The sequence below is a fragment of the Myotis daubentonii genome, chromosome X, assembly GCF_963259705.1.
Source record: "Myotis daubentonii chromosome X, mMyoDau2.1, whole genome shotgun sequence".
NCBI lineage: Eukaryota > Metazoa > Chordata > Mammalia > Chiroptera > Vespertilionidae > Myotis > Myotis daubentonii.
In genome coordinates this window covers 127180445-127202193 of record NC_081861.1, presented here as the reverse complement: position 1 = coordinate 127202193, position 21749 = coordinate 127180445, and the positions used below count along the sequence as shown (strand labels likewise).

The following is a 21749-nucleotide window of genomic DNA, read 5'->3' as shown; positions in this document are numbered from 1 at the left end:
TTAAGCATTAAGAACCCAGCATTTTTGGTTAGAATACATTTCAGAAATGACCACTAAAATCAATGCTGGAATTCAACATACTGATACAGGTTTCATCAAACACATTTTTATATGAAATAACATCAAACTGTATAATTAGACTTATGTTCTTAAACTCTATTCTAGTCCATAAATCCTGTAACTTGTGATAGTTTCTTGTGTGATTTTGTGTTTTTCATTTAAAATATTACTGCTAGGCATTTTTACAGGATATTAACTTTGAGAAGAAAATGAAATGGAAAGCAAATAGTCATAGCAGTTTATTCCATCTGTCAACTGGTATAACAATTGAAGAGCATTGATTTTTTTGTATTTCAAATACAGATATGAATGGTTGTAAAAAAACATAAGCGATAATAAAATTTATTTTAATTCAAAGTCATGGTCAGGGTGACCTTTAGTTAACAAAGTTTATGTTTCTGAGAGTTTTGTTTTAAAAGCATGTTTTAAAGAGGAAGACACTAGAAAAAGAAAATAAATTTAAACTAAAAATGTAATTATGCTGACTGGGAGGCAAAAAACAATCACATTTTTTACATGCTCAAATTGGTAAATAGCTGCAAGCCATTGTCACATCAATTTCTTGTTCACTAAGGTTTAAGCAAATTAATTAATCACATTTGTATTATCAGCCAAATACTTCTAAAATGTTAACACTGACAACAAAAATTCTTTTATAATTTATTTTTTTCTTTAGTTTCCCATTTCTTTAGTTACTATCCTAAAAATGAAGTTGACTGTAATTTGAAATAATTGGAAGTCCAGTTTTAATGTTGCAGTACTAATTATGCCAATACGATTGGAGAGCACAAGAATAAACATACTAGTGGTAGTCTCAGTATAATGTGCAAAATGTGATGATTCCGCGGAAAAGGCCATTTTGTCATGTGACTCTCAAGTCTATATTAGTTGTATGTTGTGTAACTATATTCATACTTATGCACATATGTCTGTATTTTTTAATTGTATATATGACAGATACGGTGTCCTGATCAAATCCATGATCAGAAAAAGCAATGTGCGTTTTTTTGGTAGTCTGATAAGTAAGGGAAGATTACATGCTTATAAAAGAAGACTCTTTGTATTTATAAATTTGTATTCTAGAAAAATCTGTGAAAGAACAGAGTGGGAGGATTTTGAATAGGTGTGTTTCTCTTAGGTTCTTTTCAAATTATTTACTACTTAAAACGTGCCCATGAGAAAGCATTCCCAATAATTTTCCAAATTAAATCTAACATTCTTTATATGGTCAAGAAACTTACAAGATTGTATGCAACATCGTGCCTCCCAAAATCCAGATTAAATTTTCCCTGAAGCATTTGTTTAAATGACTAAGAAGAGAATCGCTAACATAAAACAATATCCTGGTACTTGTGTTGGGAATTACAATAATAATGTGTTTGAACTGAGTAAGGACGTGTGTAAATGCTCTGTGCGAGAATAATGGGGTATTGTAATGCCTTTGAGTCTGTGCTTATTCTTCAGTTTGAATAAAATAAATGGCCAGGTGTTATACATGATGTAATCATTCGTATTTTAATGAATATTTAACCCTGAAAGACAAAGCAGTTCTTCGTAATCTTTACATTAGTGACTTTCTGAGATAACTACGTAGCATGTAACACACTGTCTTAATTTTTAACGTTGGGGCAGTCTTTATGTCATTGGTTTCATCAAGACTCCATGGCTCTATGAAAGCTGGGTCACTCACCAGACAGAGGGACGACTAAATTAAGATATGCTTGCCAAGAGTTGTTAAAATGTTCAACTGTTTCAAGTAAAACCTCAACATCAAATGTGGTTTCTTTCGTAGGGAAGTTCTTTTCCTATAGTCCTTAAGACCTACGGGTTTCAGAGGTACATTGATATCTTCCAGATGTGCTCAATTACCTTAGAGATGTTAGAATTGGGGACATAAGAAAAAGACCTGAGCCATGAGATGATCTAAAGTGAGATTTCAGTGATGCCTTACAAAAGCTGAAAGTTTTATTTTATAATGATCACAGTCTTCCAGTGATGTTTAATCTGGATGAGTAGGATATTATTACTAAAGCATCGTTCATGATTCAGAAGATTTGAGTCCTTTTGGCAGTAGTAATTGACCTAGTATTATAAATGTACATTTGAAGAGATACATATGATCGTTTTATTTGGGATTTGAGTATTTTAAAAGATGCACGCCAATGCCCCTAGAAATAAATGCATCATAGACTTGTTTTAGAAGAGTAACAACATATATGCAAATGTACCTTCCTTGTTGGAGTCTCACTGAATCTGGAAGGATAACTTTATATCAGTAGGTTCATTTTGATCTGAAAACTAAATGTTATGACAAGTTCCTTTCAGAAAACAAACCCCTTTGGATAAAATGCAAAACTGGATCCTTGTCATACTTGATTGCATACCGTAGTGGATCAAATTATACTGAAGCTTTATGCTTACTTCAGTAACAGATAAAGTCTTTAAAAACCTTTGTATTTTATCCATAAGTGATGTTAGTTCCTAATTCTCTTCCCATATAGATTTTACCGCTAGAAAAAGTGGTACGATTAAAAAAAATACCCTTTATTTCTATGGCATAATGCTTTTCTTACACTATGTTAACAAATGATTGAAAGTAAGGAATATGCCTATTAAAATTTGAATTGAATGCTGAGAGAACACCTTTTTTGATTTAATGGAAGCTTTCTTTGTCACTAGGTGTATTTGCACTCCCTTAAATGGTTATTGGTGGTAGATGTAATTTTAATGCCACTTGTTACAGCTAGAAATTTCTCACTGGTAATTTTAGCTAATAGCATCACTTATACTGTGCTTGATTTAGTCAAAATTTGTCTATCTTTCTAATGTTTTCAAATGCCTTTTTCATTCCTTTAGTGATTTTGTACTCTTTCAATTCTTGTCCAAAGTTAAGAGATTATACTTTCAGGTTATCACAAAGACCTCCATTGGGATAAGTAGCTATTTCCATTTTCCCATAAAGCTTCTACTTTATGCTGATTTTTCTGTTGCGCATTTTTTAAGTTCTTTATTGTTTAATGTATTACATAAGTCTCCTTTTCCCCCCCATTGACCTCTCCATTGCGTATTGTCTTTTTAAACTGAGACTCTCAAGAAGAATGTTTACTTTTTTAGCTTGGATTAGCTTGACAGAGTAGTACAAACAGTCGATAAAAATATATTGAATATATTTAATATTTACCATGGATTTTACTTGTTACAGGGCATACTGATTAGCCAGATGATGTATGTATGTTAAACCCATTCAAATGTTTTGTATGATTTACCAGTTAATAAAATAACTAGCCAGTTTAATTAAACAACAGGATTAACTATTTTTTTTCTCTGAAAGAACAAGTTTTTTAAAACCAATTCAACTTATTGAACCAGCTGGCACAATCAAACTTGTTATCTGTTTAAGCATATTTAAGAGTCTGTTTCTTCCACATACTTGCTAATTTAGCTAATAACATTAACCAATGACATAAATAGCAATTCCTTGCTGAAAATAGATATCTAGAAAAAATAACAATTTAAAGAAATAGCTAATATTTAAATTTCCTGGGAGGGGAAAGGCCTAAGTACCCTGTGTAGACAATCCTGGTAATAGTCCAGGCAGAGTAAAATACTCTTCATCATTACCTTACATGTCTGGGGTATTTAAATATACTATAAGCATTGACTCCTATTTATTTTTTCTTTCTTTCTCCCCTCTTTGTCTAGGGAGGTCAAGGGTAGGTATGAACAACAACAACAGAATTATCTTTAGTTCTACAGATAATAAACTAAAAGGAGAGAAGTCTTCAAAATAGAAATAGTGACCCTAAAACAGAAGAAAGAGAATAAAATTTTAAATTATATTATTTTCTTCTAGTGCTTATGTTTTTAGAACTTTTAAAAAATTCACTTATCCTATTAGGACATTTTAAAATAATAGAGATATTAGAACATTTAGAAAGCATCTTGAATGTAAGTTTTTCTCTCACAGTGCCTCTGTTGGGAAGTAACATACTATGTAATGAATGTTTTCTCACAGTTCTATAATGATGAAATTTTCGTCCAAGTTATTGTTTAATGTCACCTGTATTTGATACCAAAATGTCCTGACAGAGAGGAAAACAGTTATAAACAGAGTCATATCCCAATGATTATACATATATAGTATGTCTAAATACGTGTTGTAAAGAACCCATTATTCAAAGATCTGTTGTAGAGGCATGTAGTACATCCCTAGAATACAATTATTTATTTCCTCCGGCTTCATGGTGTTCATTTGTGCAGGTGGCTCCTTATTACGTATATAATTTCAGGATTTCCCATTGCCAAGATTTTTATTTCTAAAAGACACACAGAGTTTTACTGGAAACTGTTCCAAAATCAGCATAAACATCAGTCTTTACTATGTACTTTCTTAATATCTCAAAATTCCTCAACATTCCTCTGACTTTCTTACATCATATTATAGAGTCCCAAAATAACTGGTCAATTGTTTACCCCTTCTGCCTTTAATTTCTATTTCATATAGTCTAAAGCGTAACCATCATTTTGGCAGAGTGTGTGATTTCAAGTTATTGAGGTGAGCTATGTAGCAAAGAAGGTAAAAACTGTGCACTGAGTTATAAACTATGTAGCCTACCCTAGTGACCTACATTGTACATTGTACTTATACTTGGCTTTTTTAAACTTATTTTGTTTATCTGTATGAAAGTATTGTCACAATATAAATAGTTGTGACATGCCATTTTTGAGTGTCCAGCTATAGACTGTGGGTCTATATAGATATACTCAAATTGTTATCATACTGGCTAAAATGACATCTGGTCATGTGACGATACAGATCATTTGTGATCATTATTTTTATATTTGCAATTGCACTAAAATGCTTATTTTTCATGTTATTGTATATTTCGCTAATCAGTAAGACCTGTAAGATAAACATGAAAATTTGTGAATTTTTGTTTCACTTTAGGATAACTTCTCGAACCACAAGATCAGTTTTGAAGCTTAGAATTGGGAGTGCTCTTAAGTTAATGCATCCTGATGTATTGCTTGATTTAGTATATATACCATCTTAATTTTAAAAAACTTATACTTAAATACAGGCATGAAAATGAGTTTTCTAGATATGCAACTACAGATTATTTTAAACAATGATAAATGTGTGAAAAGGTGAAATGATTCTGTCACACTAATCACCATACTTTTGAAGATGTATCATAAAATGACTTTGAGAAGAGAGTTGTGTTTACATTTACTTTAAAAAAGTAGGTTTTCCTTGAAAAATACTCTCATATTGGCCTTTCCTGGTCCATTTTTGTAACCTTTTCTGAGAATCTGTGACATTCTGCTAATTTAAAAGTATGTTGTATCTTTTGGAGGGAAGTTCTGAAATATTTTTCTAATATATCAATCAGGATGTGAATGAGCTAATTCTTTTGAAAGTTACTCTTTATTAACTTTCTTTAAAAGAAGGGATTCTAACAAAGCAAATTTAATTTTATTAAGTTTCTGACTGTGACATAAATCTTCTCATTATGAAATACTGCATAGTAATATATAAATATGATTATACCATATAATAAGGTGAGTTGGGAACTAAGTAGAAACCTCTAAAGTAATAAACTGTGTTTGGAGATTCAAAGGAATATCCCTGTGATAAATAACATGCTTTTTTTCTTTTAGCCAAGCTCAAAAACTTTGCAGAAATAGATAATTTTAAAATGATAACTCTGTCGTTGTTGTTGTTGTTGTTGTTGTTGTTGTTGTTTTGTGTGTTGTTTGTGTGTGTATGTATTTTCTTTTTCATTTTAACCAGCCTCTTATACCTAGAAGTCCCACAAGCAGTGTTGCCACGCCTTCCAGCACCATCAGTACACCCACCAAAAGAGACAGTTCTGCTCTCCAGGATCTCTACATCCCCCCTCCTCCTGCAGAACCGTATATTCCCAGGTATAAAACTAACCATCATGTTGTTCTAGGAAGCTTCTATCCAAAGACTAACCCAATGGCATGTAAACTGTGAAGTAAATTCTCAAGGAACAACTTGAATAGTTTATCAGTTGGGAATTCGAACACATTCTAGAAAAATCATTGCATTACAGAGAATGCATTTTGGTTAATAACTAATTAATATGTATTAAACACTTAGTAAGCATTAAATATCTTATAAACATCTCATATAAAGGAAAGAATAGTAAAATACTATTAAATAATAATTAGGATTATTTTAATAAGTAAAATATAAGTGAGGCTCTTTGGCAAAAAAGCCCCTAGAAATCTTAGGTTACTTTGAAGCATGTCATATCTTTTTTTCTAGAAGAGAAAGTTATAGATAACTATTATAACTTCTTAAATGTAGATAACGAGAGAGTTTGCAAGAAAATGGCTGACTTTAAAGTCTATGTTCCAGATTTCTTGAGTCTGTGTCCCCATTTCATTTCCAAATTCCTACTAGAAATTCCTGGAAGATATGGAAGAATAGAACTTAGTGCCATAAAGCATTTTGTCCAAAAGCATTCTGATACCCATCTTTCTGGAATGCAAAGTTATGGAAAAGGACCAGTACAAAAGGGACAGTTACTACCAATCACAAAGAATTTGATTCACTTTTTAAATTAGTTGTGCAGTCATTCAAAAACAGTCATTTAAAGTATCTTGTTTTCAAGACATAATTAATTAATATTTCTTTTATTTAAAAAAGAACTAAAATACCTTGGTTTTATTAATTTTTATTATTCATTCGTACACCTAATGTCTCATTCTATTAGATGTGATGGTACTGACATTTTATTATCTAAATGCTACATGATAACATGACATGTTTGCAAATACTGTGTTGTCATTTGGTAATAAAACTATAGTCAGTTTTATAAACATTTTCATTTTTATTTTTGAGAATTAAATGTAGCTGTGGGGAAGTATTTTATGAGAAGATTTAATTTACTAAGCTGGGATTCCACAAATATTTATGATATAATTTACAGTCTTATGTTAAATTTACAATCAGATATAAAACCTATCTGATATCCTAGTCAAACACAAATTGCATTTTAATTCTATTAAGATAGTGTCTGACTTTCTGAATACTCTTGCATGAAGAGCAATAAAAGTATTTGTGTATCAAATAGGAAGTGAATCTTTTGAGTTTGTTTTATTTTACTGCAAATGATTAAGAGACCTTATTCAGAGAGCTACGTGTACAAATAAACATCAGAAAATTTTTTTTTATCAAATCTCTGCAGTGTTTTTAAGTGTTCTTTCCTTTTCTCTAGGCTAGGATGGAACTTGTTTTAAAGGACATGTTTCCTAGACAGAAAGTACTTAAAATACACTTCAGAAGACAAAAGAGTAAAATGATAACAGTTCTCTCTTCAGGGAGTGGTGTAGATATGACTAAGGAAATATATAGAAATCAACAAAAAACTTGAACATGCTATTGAAAAATACTGTATAATATAAGAGATTGAAGTATCAATATAGCATTACTTGTTTTGTCAGTATTGTTTGAAAGCTCTATCCTTTTCAGTGAAACTCATAATTAGAGTGTATTATCTCATTTTAGTTGATTTGTAGTTTAGTGTGTAATTGAACACAATATTCTAAATATATTTTGAATATATGAGTGCGGTTCACCTAATTGAATTTATCAGAACATTTCTTTTTTTCTATATTAAAAACTTGGTTTTGTGTAGGATAGGCATTTTGGTGTAAATTTGAAATATAAATCAGACAAATTTTCTCATCTTAAAACAAAAAAGAAACCCTTAAAAATAGTAGGCCTAGTTGTCAAATTAGGTAGAATTGTTTTCATGTGATTCTTTGAACGCATTTATTCCAGAAAAAATAAATGTGGTTACAAAAGTGATCTTATCGCTAAAAGAAAAAAACACTCATATATGTGAAGTGAGTGAAATTTTGTCAGTTTATACATATGACTTATGAGTATATAAAGTTTGATTATCATAGTCTATAGTTCAGGGGTTCTCAAACTTTTTAAACAGGGGGCCAGTTCACTGTCCCTCAGACCGTTGGAGGGCCCAACTATAGTTAAAAAAAAACAACTATGAACAAATTCCTATGCACACTGCGCATATCTTATTTTGAAGTAAAAAAACAAAATGGGAACAAATACAATATTTGTATTTGCATGTGGCCCGTGGGCCGTAGTTTGAGGACCCCTGCTATAGTGCATTTTTTAAGATGAAAGTCAATAATTTATAGGTCTTTGCACAACTGTGACATTTAAGCACTAATTTCTCTTGTGAAGTTTACAGTGAGCCATTAAATATAAAGTCCACTAAAGTAATACTCTAACTTTTCAGTTGTTCTATGAGATCCCTTTTAGAGAAAAACTATAGATTTATTACATATGTGTATAACTATCTAACATTTAAAAAAGGGAAGAAAATACTCCAAATATTACTTGAGGGTTTTTTTCTGCAAAGTTAGATTCTTTATTCAATTCTGCATTTTCCAGATTGCATATATACAATTAGCATATATTAATTCCACGAATAAACATTAAATATAAAATATATATTTTTTAATCTTTACAGCAAAATGAAGTAATACATTTAGTTACTCAGTGGCTTATGGTGTGAGTACATATACAGACACACAAATTTATACGCACAATATGTATATCAATTCATTTTTTTGCAAAGTTTGTTTTTGGTTTTTACTTTTTAAAATTCAACTTTATTTGAATGAATGACATATAAATTTGTTTAATAAATCTTCCTTCCTGGTAAAAGGTCCCTCTTTCATATCATTTAGTACAAGTAATACCAGCCCTTCCAATTTTCTGCCACAGGTGTACCCCTATAATTAGAGCATGGTGAATTAACTATGGCCTAGTCACCCTCATATATCAAGCTGCATTAACAGTTATGTCACCGGCATGATAGAAAAGTCTGCCCATTTATAGATAAATATAACCCTCTTCCAGTGTCACGACTTTGTTAGGGCTATTTCCAAACTAATTGCAGTGTCTATTTCCTTTTGATAGAGGACTAAACCAGTAAAAAATAAAATAAAAAGGCCAGGCAATTTGCACAGGAAACGTTTTTAGCTAGCTGAAAATAAAATTCTGCCTGGATTTTATATTTATTTTCTTTATGCTGCCTAAGAACTATATAGTTACAATTTGGAAATAAGCAACACTTTATTTTAAAAATAAAAGAGTGAATGGCAATGTAAATGGCAATTTCACCTTGTGATGAGTTAAATACATAAGAAAATTTGCCAACTCAGTCTGTCGTGAGAATATTATTTACTATTTTCTACATATTTAAATTACTAGGAATATAGTTTCCTTCTTTCCGACAAACCTAATCTAAACATTTGCATATGGATACAAGCATAGTATTGTGCTGAATTGAACCTCATATTTTGGATTTGACATTCAATTTATAACCTCATCACCATTTTATAAGATGCAAGATGAAATGAAAAATTCTTCTTTTCATCTTTACTATTATAAGATTTGTTCTATTGATTTAAGATTCGTTTTGTTGATTTAAGATTTCAAGTGTTGGCACTTGACATAAAATTAAATTGTATCTGCTTTGATAGCATTGATGTCACTCTTTAGCATAAAACAGGAAACAAGAATTAGTAAGAAATAAAATTAATGACTCACAATGGAAGAAACATTGCATTTACATCTATAGTCCTATTCTAAAAGACAATATTTTCTAACAAAAATTTCATAGCTAGTCATTTAAACATGTAAGATGAATAAGGTTCGATACAGCCGAAACTAAATGAAATATTTCTACTAAAATACCACTCATTGGGGCCCAATCATCTGGACCATGTGAGTAATACAATATGTGAGTAAGATTTAGGGGTTTCCTAAATTATTAGAGAACTTTCTTTTTAGATTCCTATAGAAGAAAAAATCAACTTGCCATAATTTTTTTATTGAAAATTAATTATTCAAAACAGTTACATGGCTCCAAATTCAAAACTATATAAAAATACATTAAAGCAAATGTTTTCATCCCTGCTTCGTCCACATTTTCCCTTTCCTTCCCCATAAAAATTAGTTTTTATTAGTATGTTTTATTCCATTATTTCTTCTTGAAAATATAAGCAAAACTAGATATTTATATTAATATTCCCTTTCACCTTTCTTACAAAAAGGAAGGAGAATACTACAAACATTGCTCTCTACCTAGCTTTTTTGGTACATTTATTGGGGTGATATTGGTTAATAACTTGCCATTATCTTTAATCCTATTCTTAAACTCTATATGGATATGTAATGAAATTTTCCATTTGGAATGAATTCTGTGAATATATGTATTTACTATTAAATGAGATACATAGAATTTAAATACTGAGAGTATTTTCATTAAGGTGTATTTTTAGTTAATAACAAGCTATTTGACATTCTTATAATATCAGTTTATTTAGTACTGATTTGGTTTTTAAAGCCACAGTGTACTTACAGAGGTGTTTGTTCTTAGACACATTTTTGTTTTTAAGTAGTGCAGATTTTATGTGAATCAACTATGAAAACTGGCAAAAGAAAGTTAGATTTTTAACATTTCCTACTGTCTTGAACACTAAAAGCAATTTGTGTGCTAAGGTGATTTCCTTTACATGGTATAGAGCAGTGAAAATGGACTAGGGCAGGAGTTAAAAAATCTATGATCCATGTCTGGCTGTGTCATTTATTACCTGTGTGACCTTCAGGAAACTCATTTAATCTCTCTAAGCCTCAGCATTTTTTCTACAAAATAGGAATAGTTAAAAATTGCCCTATAAGCCTCAAAGTTTAGAAAGATGAGAAGATATATTGCATGGAAGGATATTTTTACTATTTTAGACATTCTCAGCCATTTTACCACCCTAACACTTTCCTACATTCTTCTCCTTCACCCTTTCTTTAGGGATGAAAAAGGAAACCTTCCTTGTGAAGACCTCAGAGGACATATGGTGGGCAAGCCTGTGCATAAGGGATCTGAATCACCAAATTCATTTCTGGATCAGGAATATCGAAAGAGATTTAATATTGTTGAGGAAGATACTGTCTTGTATTGCTATGAATATGAAAAAGGAAGATCAAGTAGTCAAGGAAGACGAGAAAGCACCCCGACTTATGGTAAGAGTTCTTAAGTTGACATAAGAACATATGTTTGGAATGGGAATTTTAATTTCTTTTCATAGGCTTTTGAGTTATGAAAATTATTTGATAGCTTTTGTATTTTGTAATTGATCTGTGTCTGTCATGTGCTTATAAGTGAAATTTCAACAATGTGAGGTATGCCATCTAAACTTATTCTAAATTTTCCAAAGATTAAGCAAGAATAGTAAATAGAATTTTAGCTCATTAATGATGTGTGGAAACCGTTTCTAATTACATTAAATTTTTGTATGTCAGATGTTGCCAAATTGGAATAATTCAAAGTGGGTTTTTTTCCTTTTTTAAATGTAAATTTGCTATTGACATGGCTTATTTAAAATAAAATTGTCTTCTTACTCCTCAGGCATTGAAAAATCTTTAGATAGACTTTTCTGAGGAAAAATTTTATTTTGATATTGGTCTTTTTTAAGAAGCTGCAAAGTTTGAGTGGAACTGGATTTTAAATAGGAAGAACACACTATTTAAAGAGCAAAGATGCACCTGGAATGACCATGTCCCTAGAGTTTTGTGGGGGGTTTTGTTTTTAGCTTTGACTCCTATTTTTCCATGTATGATCAAGAAAGTAACCCAGTCACAAACACTTAAAATTGATATAGCATATCTGAAATATTGGCAGGGAAAGTTGCCTAAAGTTAAAGTACTGAATAAAGTCTGTCGTCCTATTACAAGAATGAAGAGATTTAATTGGAAGTCTATGCTACTCCCTTTCAAGTTTTCCAACTAATCATGTTTAGTGAAGAACTTATACTTGGGGAAGGACAGGATCCTTGCAGATTAGTCCAGACTTAATCAGTGGGAGCTGAGCAGAAGGAAATTTTAATTTTCTCTTTCCACCTGTCCCCCTTACTTGTCCACAGTGGCCAAATGCCTCCCTCCTGTGATCCCAAAATATTGGTCATCACTTATCTTAATACACATGCCTTATTTCCTTACAGCTCTTGGGTTATAATTATATATGAAAAGTTTTGCACAAAATGATCCTAAAGATTAGTAACCATGGTTATCTTCCTTTGTGTTATTCTCTGTGCATGTGTTTTTCTATCATAAGAATAAGCAATGGTATTTTATAGCATAGCTCTTCATACTACTTTGGTGGCATTTAATTTGAACTGTCATAATTTGAACATATTTGCAGCTTTGCTTTTCCCCCTACTATATTTTAAACCTTTGCAATACAGAAGCCTGCCATCTTTATTATCCCTACCCCTGATCCATTACATAAGATGATTATTTTTATTCATTCATTCCACAAGCACTTATTGAATACCTATTATTAGTCAGCACTATATACTAACTTTTCCTTTTATTTATGTCCCAGAATTTTCTGGCTATTTTCTACTTATGTTGAAGAAGATACGAATGTTTAAACTAAGAGGAAATTGATTACTGATAGCTTTATAAAAGATATGTTTATCTCTTCAGACTACAGTTTAAACAAATCATATTTCTCTCAATAAAATGGAATACTATTTAAATTTTAGAAAATATAGATATCCTACGTATATTTCACATATTTTTATGAACTTAGGATAAAAGAAATGTATATGTGCTTGAAAGAGGGATAGGAAGTAAAAAAAAAAATAGTTCTTTTACTTTTGATCCTGACTTTTTTAAACTTTTAAACCTAAAATATAATCTGAACCTTTGATAGAGATACTTATAGATACTTCATTGGTGATTCCCTGGCACAACATGAAGAACGCTCCAAGTAACTAGCAGTGTAATCTATTTGCCTTTTAAAAAAATCAGATATTAAGTAATAAAACCTACCTGTCACACACATGAATTAGTGGCCATAATATTCCCAAAGACTGGCTCATTTGTTAATTCATCCTATATAATAAAGAGCTAATATGCTAATTAGACTGGATGGCAGAATGACCTTCCGGAAAGACCAGTGGGCGGGGGGCAGGGCTGTGAGGCAGCTGGCCGTGAGGCAGCTGGGGCTGCAAGGGCCAAGTCCCTTGCATGAATTTCGTACATCGGGCCTCTAGTTCATACATAAAGTCTGCTAGACACTAATGATACAAAGGCAAATAAAACATAAATCTTCCTTGGAAGGCAGTCATAACCCAGAGAAAAGAAAAATGAAGAGATGCATTGCAGTCACTCTAGGTAAGTAGGAATGTGAACAAAGTTCTGCAGTAGCCCAGGAGCTTAGCCCCAGAGTCTGCCTTGGAAATCACATAAATAGAAGTGATATTTATGCTGAGTTTTAAATGATAAATAGTCATCATTCAGGGTTTCTAAATGCTAGTTATCCCCACCAAATACCTGGCAACTTCTCAAACCTAGGTCTGCCATCTGAGGGTTCATATCAGTCTCTCAGCCTGGACCCCAAGTCCCCAATACAAATTAGATCAAATGTTTATAACCAATAATTGATGACAACTTATTTAACCTATAAAGTGGTCCCATTACATTGATCCCTTAGGGCAGGGGTTCTCAACCTGTGGGTCGCGACTCCTTTGGTGGTTGAACGACCCTTTCACAGGGGTCGCCTAAGACCATCCTGCATATCAGATATTTACATTACGATTCATAACAGTAGCAATATTACAGTTATTAAGTAGCAACGAAAATAATTTTATGGTTGGGTCACAACATGAGGAACTGTATTTAAAGGGCCAGAAAGTTGAGAACCACTGCCTTAGGGTGCCAATGTTCTCTTGGATTTAACAATAATGAAAATCAAAATACATTATCCTTCTGAAATATATTGCAAAAAAACTAAAGTACAAAAAAGTTCACACTTGATATTTTCTGGAAATTACAATAATTTAGCTTGTTAGCACTTGTGTGATACCTGAAAATGCAGTATATAAGTCCTTTAGCTTACAATGTTCTACTTAGTTCTTAGTCATAAATACTCTTAACGTGAAGTATGTGAACTTAGTCATCATTACTCTCCTATTAACTTCCCATATTACTCAGAGAGGTTTAGAGTTTTGATTATAAGAGTGTAGACAGGATTTTGAGAAGCAAAGGATAAACACAACATAGTGCCTAATATGTGCTTTTGATTAAATATATATGTACTTATTATATTCTCTTAGTACATTCATATTTTCAAGTAAATTACATAAGATAAAAATATTTAGGAAAGCTCTGTTCCTAAGAGGGAGTAAAAAGAACAGTTATTTGCCCTAAGCTATTAGATAAGTACAATATGGATCGACAGTAGATGGCCCTTCTAGAAAGTAAGTAAACAATACTTGTTGAGCTTTTATATATGCCAGGCACTGTTCTAAGCTTTTAGAATGTGTGAATCTATTTAATCTTTACAACAACACTATGAAGTAGAAACTAATGAATTATTATTTTTACATATGAGTTAAATAACTTACCCAACTAGAAAGTAGATAGAGCTGGGATTAAGTACCCATGGATATTTGTTGATTCTGCCAGTGGTACTAGGTGACTAAATGTAATGAAAATAATTTACTAAATTATAGGAAAATAAAATCCACAAATTGCATTACTCTTTCCAAATTCAAACATTTTATTTCAAGCAAAAAGAACTTGGTCTGATTTTGTATATTCTTGTCTATGTTGTTTGGTATTTACTGGCACTATAATAAACATGCATTTATATAGACATGGCCTTGACAGACCTTAGGAAAAGATGGCTAAATTGAGGAGTAAAATTAGCAAACAATGTGTTATATCCTTTTTAAGTCAGAGAACATAAAATAGGGTTGTTTTGCTTTGTTTTGTTTTTAGCATAAAATAGGTTTTACTTTCCTTAAAAGGTAGACAAGAATAACTTCTGGAAACACAAAATACAGTAGGGGAAGAAACCTAGATAAGTGGTCACTAGCATTGGCTGCCGTATCAGCCATACTTGGTAATCCTGTCTGCCTTGAAATTACTCTAATGTGGCTCAGAGATGTTCCTCTAGGCCCCTGTTTTCTCATTTGTTAAAAGAAGATGATAAAATCTGCCTCGTAGACTTTTGTGAGAATTTAATGATAACACACTATAAATTGCCTAGAAAGTGGCCAGTATGTGCTAGGTATTTATTTTTGCTGTTGTCTTTATTACATAGAAACTTTAGTGTTGCTAAGACAATATATCTTAACTGTTCTCACCACACAAAAAAAGAGGGTAACTATATGAGGTGATGGGTGTGTTAAATAGCTTGATTGTGATAATCATTTCACAATGGATATGTATGTCAAATCATCACACTGTACACCTTAAATATATACATCTTATTTTTCAAATATACCTCAATAAAGCTGGAAAAAATTAACTTAAAGATCTCAACATATAGCCTGGCCAGGGTCACTCAGCTGTTGAACATCGACCCTATGAACCAAGAGGTCACCAGTTCAATTCCCAGTTAAAGGCCTATGCCTGGATTGTAGGCTCGATCCCCAGTAGGGGGCGTGCTAGAGGAAGACAATTGATGTTTCTCTCTCATTGATATTTCTATCTCTCCCTTCCCTTCTCTCTGAAATCAATAAAAACATATTTTTTAAAAAACCCAACATATAAATCATAATAATAGTGACAGCCATTTTAAATTCCTTGAAGAATAAGATGGGATGAATAAAGAGTTCAATAAAAAATGAAACTTTAATGTGGTGGTAAAAAAAGGGGGACATGATACCATTAAATCACTTTAACTATTTGGTCTCATCTGCTCATGTTTCAAAGATAAAGGCTCAAATTTGATTAGATCAGTTGCTTGGCAACTTTTCAGTATAGTAATATCTCCCATCAGCTTTCCCTTTTCACTATTCAGGCACTACTTGCCCTTACTATTACATCATAGCACATTTCTGTACAGAAAAACCTGCTAAAAGGCTGGCATAGTTAGCTGAGTCCCTTTGTGGCCATGAGTAGTCATATTTTATAAGAATAGGAGGAAAACATGTTTTTTACTATAATATCACAGAAGAGTATTGGTTTGAAGGAATCCAGACCTTTTCTGATTTATGGAAAATCCAAGACCTCACAAAAAGCACATGAATGCATGCAAAGCCAGTATTTTAGAACTGCTCCTCATAAGCGTTATTGTGCACACTGTGCATTGAGAAAAATTAATTTCTGTCATTACACCTGAACATTTTGCACTAAAATACAAAGTACTATGTCCCTTTTAGTCACATGAATAGCAAATGGCTTGAAATGACTTAGAGCAACATATGGAGGCCGTATGGGCAATGACACTGTAAACTGAATTTTATCAATGTGAGGGGAGGATATTGTCTATAGGTTCCAGGTTCTATGATCATACTTCAGTATCTCCTTCCTTTTTGTCTTACAACTTCATTCTATCTTTTGGGCAGTTAAATTATAATTAATAGCATTGTTTCAAATATTTCTTAAAAGTATCAATTATATGTAATACATTCACATTTATTTATTTCTGACTACAAGGCTGCTATCTTTCCTGTGATTTTCTAATATAAATTATCCTCCTTCTCAGGTAAAAGGTCAGCTGTCATCTATCAGCTATGCTAGAGAGAAAAGAAAATAGTATTGTAACCACAGAAAATTTCTGTGTTCAATTAAAATATACCACTTTCAAAGCAGAACTAATCATAGAGCTATGAATTACTGAATTAAAAATGCAGAGATATGAGATGTGTACCATACTTATAGGAATTCGATTTCCTTTGATTTATGTAATACATTTCATAAAGACCATATGTTAGCTTCACAGAATAATTTTGAATATCAAGCTGATGTTGATAAGGAACCATGTATTTGATAGAAAACTATTTTGGCATAGAAATAGAAAATAGTGTGTTCCTAATGTAAAAATTAGTGTTATCACCTAGGTAAAGTACTCTTTGTTTGTGTAATTCTATGGATAGAAATATTAGAGCATGGGTTTTGAGGTCACATAGAAAGACCTGTACCCTTTGTAATACTTTAAGCAATAAAACAATAAATGTAAGATATAATTATAAAAAAAAGACCTGAATTTGGTGTGACAGGTTGTCCTTTAATAACTGATTGACCTTGAACTTGAGCCTTATCCTCACTGTTTTTTTCCCTTATCTGTAAAATGGGATAGTCATAGTGTTTTATGAGGATTAAGTGAGAGATGCATGTCAAGTACTTAGCACTGTTCTTATCTCATAGAAAGTGTGCAAGAAAGCATGCTTAAATGGCATTAAAAATTGCAGCTGCTCATAAATAAAAATGTCCCACCCTAGCTGGTTTGCTCAGTGGATAGAGTGTATGCCTGAGGACTGAAGGATCACAGGTTTGATTTTGGTCAAGAGCACGTACCTTGGTTGCAGGCTCCTCCCCAGCCCCGGCTCTGGTCGGGACATGTATAGGAGGCAACCAATCAATGCGTTTCTTTCACATTGATATTTCTCTGTCATTCTGACTTTCTAAAAACCAATGGAAAAATATCCTTGAGTGAAGATAAATAAATAAATAAATAAGTCCCAAAGATTATCAAATGCTGATGGATCAAATGAACATTTCCTCCTCTCCTATGGAGGGGCTTAATAAAGGACAAAGGGCTGGAAGTATTTCCTCAGTTTGGCCCCTCTAACTACCCAATAACTAGCCATTCAAATAATATAAATTAAAAGACATATGAATAGAGTTTGTCCCTTTCTTTGGTTTGGTTTTGAGAAGTAGAAGGGAGAGCATTCAAATAGCTAATAACACTAGAAACTGCCCTGATCCAAGGTTTTTTTTAAAGTTCCACTATGGAAATTAATAGCCCATATGCTGGACAGAAGGACCTTTTAAAACCTCATATCAACAGAATTCTAACAACAATTCAGACCCCACACATTGTTAAAGGTTAAGGTTAGTTGCTAAAAAGTAAGAGAGGGAGAGATAATAATATGTATTATAAATAAAATAAGTTGTAGTCTCTCAAATAAATGAAACCTGGCAAGAAGAGATCACCCTGAAAGCAACTGAAGCTACTAGATAATAGATAAACAGTAAGATTAAGAAAAAAATAAAGTTCCAGAGTATTAACATGTGGACAAAATGAAAAGATTAGCAAATCAAATCAACAAAGCTGATGCAGCTATCAGAGGAAAAAAGAAACTCTTCAAATGAATTAATCAACAGAAAGATACGATTTAGGTGAAATAGTGCTTCCCTTAAAGACAGAATAGGAAATAATAGAAATACTCTCATTCAGTGATTTTCAGCTAGGGTCAGAGCACATTTGGCCATTTCTGAAGATATTTGTAGTTGTCGTATCTGGAGGTGGAGGTGCTCCTGACTTCTAGTGGGTAGAGGCCCAGGATGTCATTTCAGCATCCTACATAGAATGTGCGACTCATAGAATGTGCACAACAAATGGTGCAGGATGGCTCCCAACAATAAAGAATGATCCAGTTCAAAGTGGAAAGTCCTATTGTTGAGAAACCCTAGCTAATTTAAGAAGAATGAGTTGCAGACAAAGTGAATACAGAAGCAGGTAACTATGACTAGAAAATCAAAGAGCCCTTGTACAACATAGGGTCATTTGCCCTTTTGATTTTATTAAAAAAAATAGTGTAAGGTTGTGATGACCTACCCCATTCTACAATAGAAAACCTAATCATGACAAATGCTGGAATAGGAAGGGACCCATTGTCTTTAGTGTTAGCTCTCTAATCACAATGTGGTTTATATAATCCAGCATTTTCCTAAATATGTTCTTTAGATAACTAGTTCTGAAAGAGAATCTTTGTGAAAGGAAGAGATTATGTATTTAAATAAGATTCAGAAGCTGTACAGATTTTTCACCCTTCTTGGAGATCAATAAGTGCACGTTAGCATACCAACGGGTTTGAAAGTTGTTGAATTCGGTTTAGCTTATTGTTTCCCAAATGTATTTGTGCATTTATTTTTTTTTGTTTTGGTCACAAAATACTTATTAACCGTTGAATGGGACTAATGCTTGATGGAATATATTTTTAAAAATGCTGAAATAGACTTTTGCAGCTCCTTTTAAAGACCCATATACCAATGATAAATTTTCTTTGTATTTTAAGTTCCAGATAAGCATTTGGAAAAACTTCTATTCTTAAATTGAAGCCTGCCCTAACAGATGGCTTGTTGAATGTCATCTTCATTTAGTTCTTGCAGAAAAGCCATTTTTAAAAGTAAATCTTATTTCTGATAAAAAGTCCCAACTAAAGAAATAAATACTAACTGGAAGGATGTGTGAACGGTGTTCTATACTCCAGGCTTCTTGTATCACTGCAAAACAATTTGCCAGAAATCATGGGAGAAATAGATCCTTGAAGATAGGAAATGTCAAGTGTTACAGCCAATCTTGTTAAAGAAGAGATGACTAAAAATTTCACCCTGATTACCTTAATGACTGAAGACATTAGAGCAAGTAATTAAAACAATATACAGACATCTAAATATACATATGACAACCTAGCATTATTTTAGAAGTAGTGCAATGTCAAACCAATTTGTTTTCCACCTTCCTTAAGGAATATACAACAAAATTACATCCACAATTTACGCGTTAATCCTCCATTAGCTCTTTAGCTAGCTTTTAAGGATGTTTTTGCAAGATTTTCAAACTGGGAGGACACTTAAACAAAAGCAGTAATAATCCATGTCATCAGATTATTTTTGAAGAAAGATGAATTGGATTTTTCTGTAACTGCAATGGCCTTAAATTCATTACCAAATCAAATTAGTGTAGTAAAAAGAGCCCTGGGATAGGAAGTTGAAAGTCTATATTCATGGGCTGACTTATTAGTGAAATCCTGAGAAATTAACTTTGGTATGTCTTAAGTTTTTCATCGCAACCTTTCTTGCTAGCTTCACTGATTAACATGATCATAAGGAGAAAAATATATGAAAGAAATTATAAATTTATTACAAGATGTCATTTTGTTTGTTTCATTTGAAAGTCTTCCAGTTGATGGTCTTAATCCTTGTCTTTTTCTTTTCATGAGAAATGATGACTGTCTTCCATATGTTGATAAGATTTTCAAGACACTGATTTACTAAGGTTTTTTTATAATGATGAAAAATATATAACATACAATTTTCCATATTTTTTTCATTATAGTTCACATTTTTATGTGTTAGTTTTCCGTATTAGTTTCAGGTGCACAACATAGTGGTTAGACAATCATATACTTTACAGGGTGGTCCCCTAATATTTTAAGTACCCCCCCCACTGGCCTGTACATAGCTATTACAATATGATTTACTAAGGTTTTTAAAAAAACAAATTCCTTTAATTTCTAGTTATCTAACTTGAAAACAGGATGTTTTTAACCAAATAATGCCCATGTCATCTTTCTTGTCCACATTTATTGCTGAGCACAGCAAGGGGCAAATCTCCATTAGCATAGCTCATTGTATACCCAGTTAGAGGAGGACCTAGAACTCTTCTGCCACTTAGGCAGTATTTAAATCATATGAATCCTTCTCAGTCTTTCCACACCCCTCTAATGTAGAATAATCTCTATTAATAGTGACATTTTAACTAAGAAAAACCAGTCTTTCTGAACTACAATGTGTATTGAAGATTTGTTCTCTTGGTAGAATGTTTACAAAAGATGTTTTGGTTCAAAATACAATTAGCCATGGTGTTAAATATTAAAAGTTCCATTTTATTTATTTATTTTAAATTTATTTATTCAGGTGACATTGGTTAACAAAATTATATAGGTTTCAGGTGTGCAATTCTATAATATATCATCTGTATATTGCATTTTGTGCTCACCACCCAAAGTCAAGTCTCCGTACATCACCATGTATCCCCTCTTTACCTTCCTCCACCTGCCCCAACCCCCCTTTCCCTCTGCTGTTGTCTGTGTCTATGAGGTGTTTTTTGTTTAATTTTTGCTTAACCCCTTCACCTTTTTCAGCCAGCCCTGCAATCCCCTCCCCTCTAACAGATGTCATCCTGCTTGCCATCTATGAGTTTGTTTCTATTTTGTTTGCTATTTTGTTCATTAGATTTCACATATGCGTGAAATCATATGGTACCTGTCTTTCTCTGGCTGGCTTATTTCACTTAGCATAATGCTCGCCAGGTCCATATACTTTTTGATGCACTCTCTAATTTTCCCATTTAACAATTTTTATCTTACTCCCCATTTAAAGTCTAGATCACTTTTAGTAAGCAATAGGAAAATTCACAAACAAGTTGTAGCAATTTTAAAAATATGGCCATAAAGATCAAAAGTGTCTGTTCTTACTAACTTTATTAATTCAAGATATGTTGCCTTTATCCTTAAAAATTACTGACTTTCCATTTAATTCAGTTTTATTCCTCTTTAAATATGTGGTTCTCTACCTTAAATAACCTTCGGATGTTTTCCTAGAAATGCAGTCAACCATCTGAAAGTAATTTTTCTGTCTGGAATGTGGGAAGTTTGATGGGTGTATGTGGCATGCTTATAGCTTAACATTCCTTACTGCACTCATTTTCATCAAAATATTGGTTAAGTTATTCAGAACAGATGTGTATATGTGTATATATTTTTTCTTCTTAGACTGCAGAGAAAGCTTTTTTGTGAGCTAAAGGTTATGTCAGATTTAAGAAATCTCTCTGAAGTCTTTTTCAACTTTTGGCAACTGTAAGAGAGAATATTGTTTC

General features: G+C 32.3%; 1 protein-coding gene across 5 annotated transcripts in view; it reads left to right on the top strand.

Moving 5' to 3' along the window:
- The window catches only part of CNKSR2 (connector enhancer of kinase suppressor of Ras 2), a 253732-nt gene that overhangs the window by 140042 nt on the left and 91941 nt on the right, over positions 1-21749 (top strand). For all 5 annotated transcript variants that reach the window (XM_059680455.1, XM_059680457.1, XM_059680456.1 and 2 more), the window contains 2 exons: positions 5855-5988; positions 10938-11149. In XM_059680455.1, coding sequence (XP_059536438.1) covers positions 5855-5988; positions 10938-11149 — 346 coding nt within the window. The remainder of the gene's footprint in view (positions 1-5854; positions 5989-10937; positions 11150-21749) is intronic.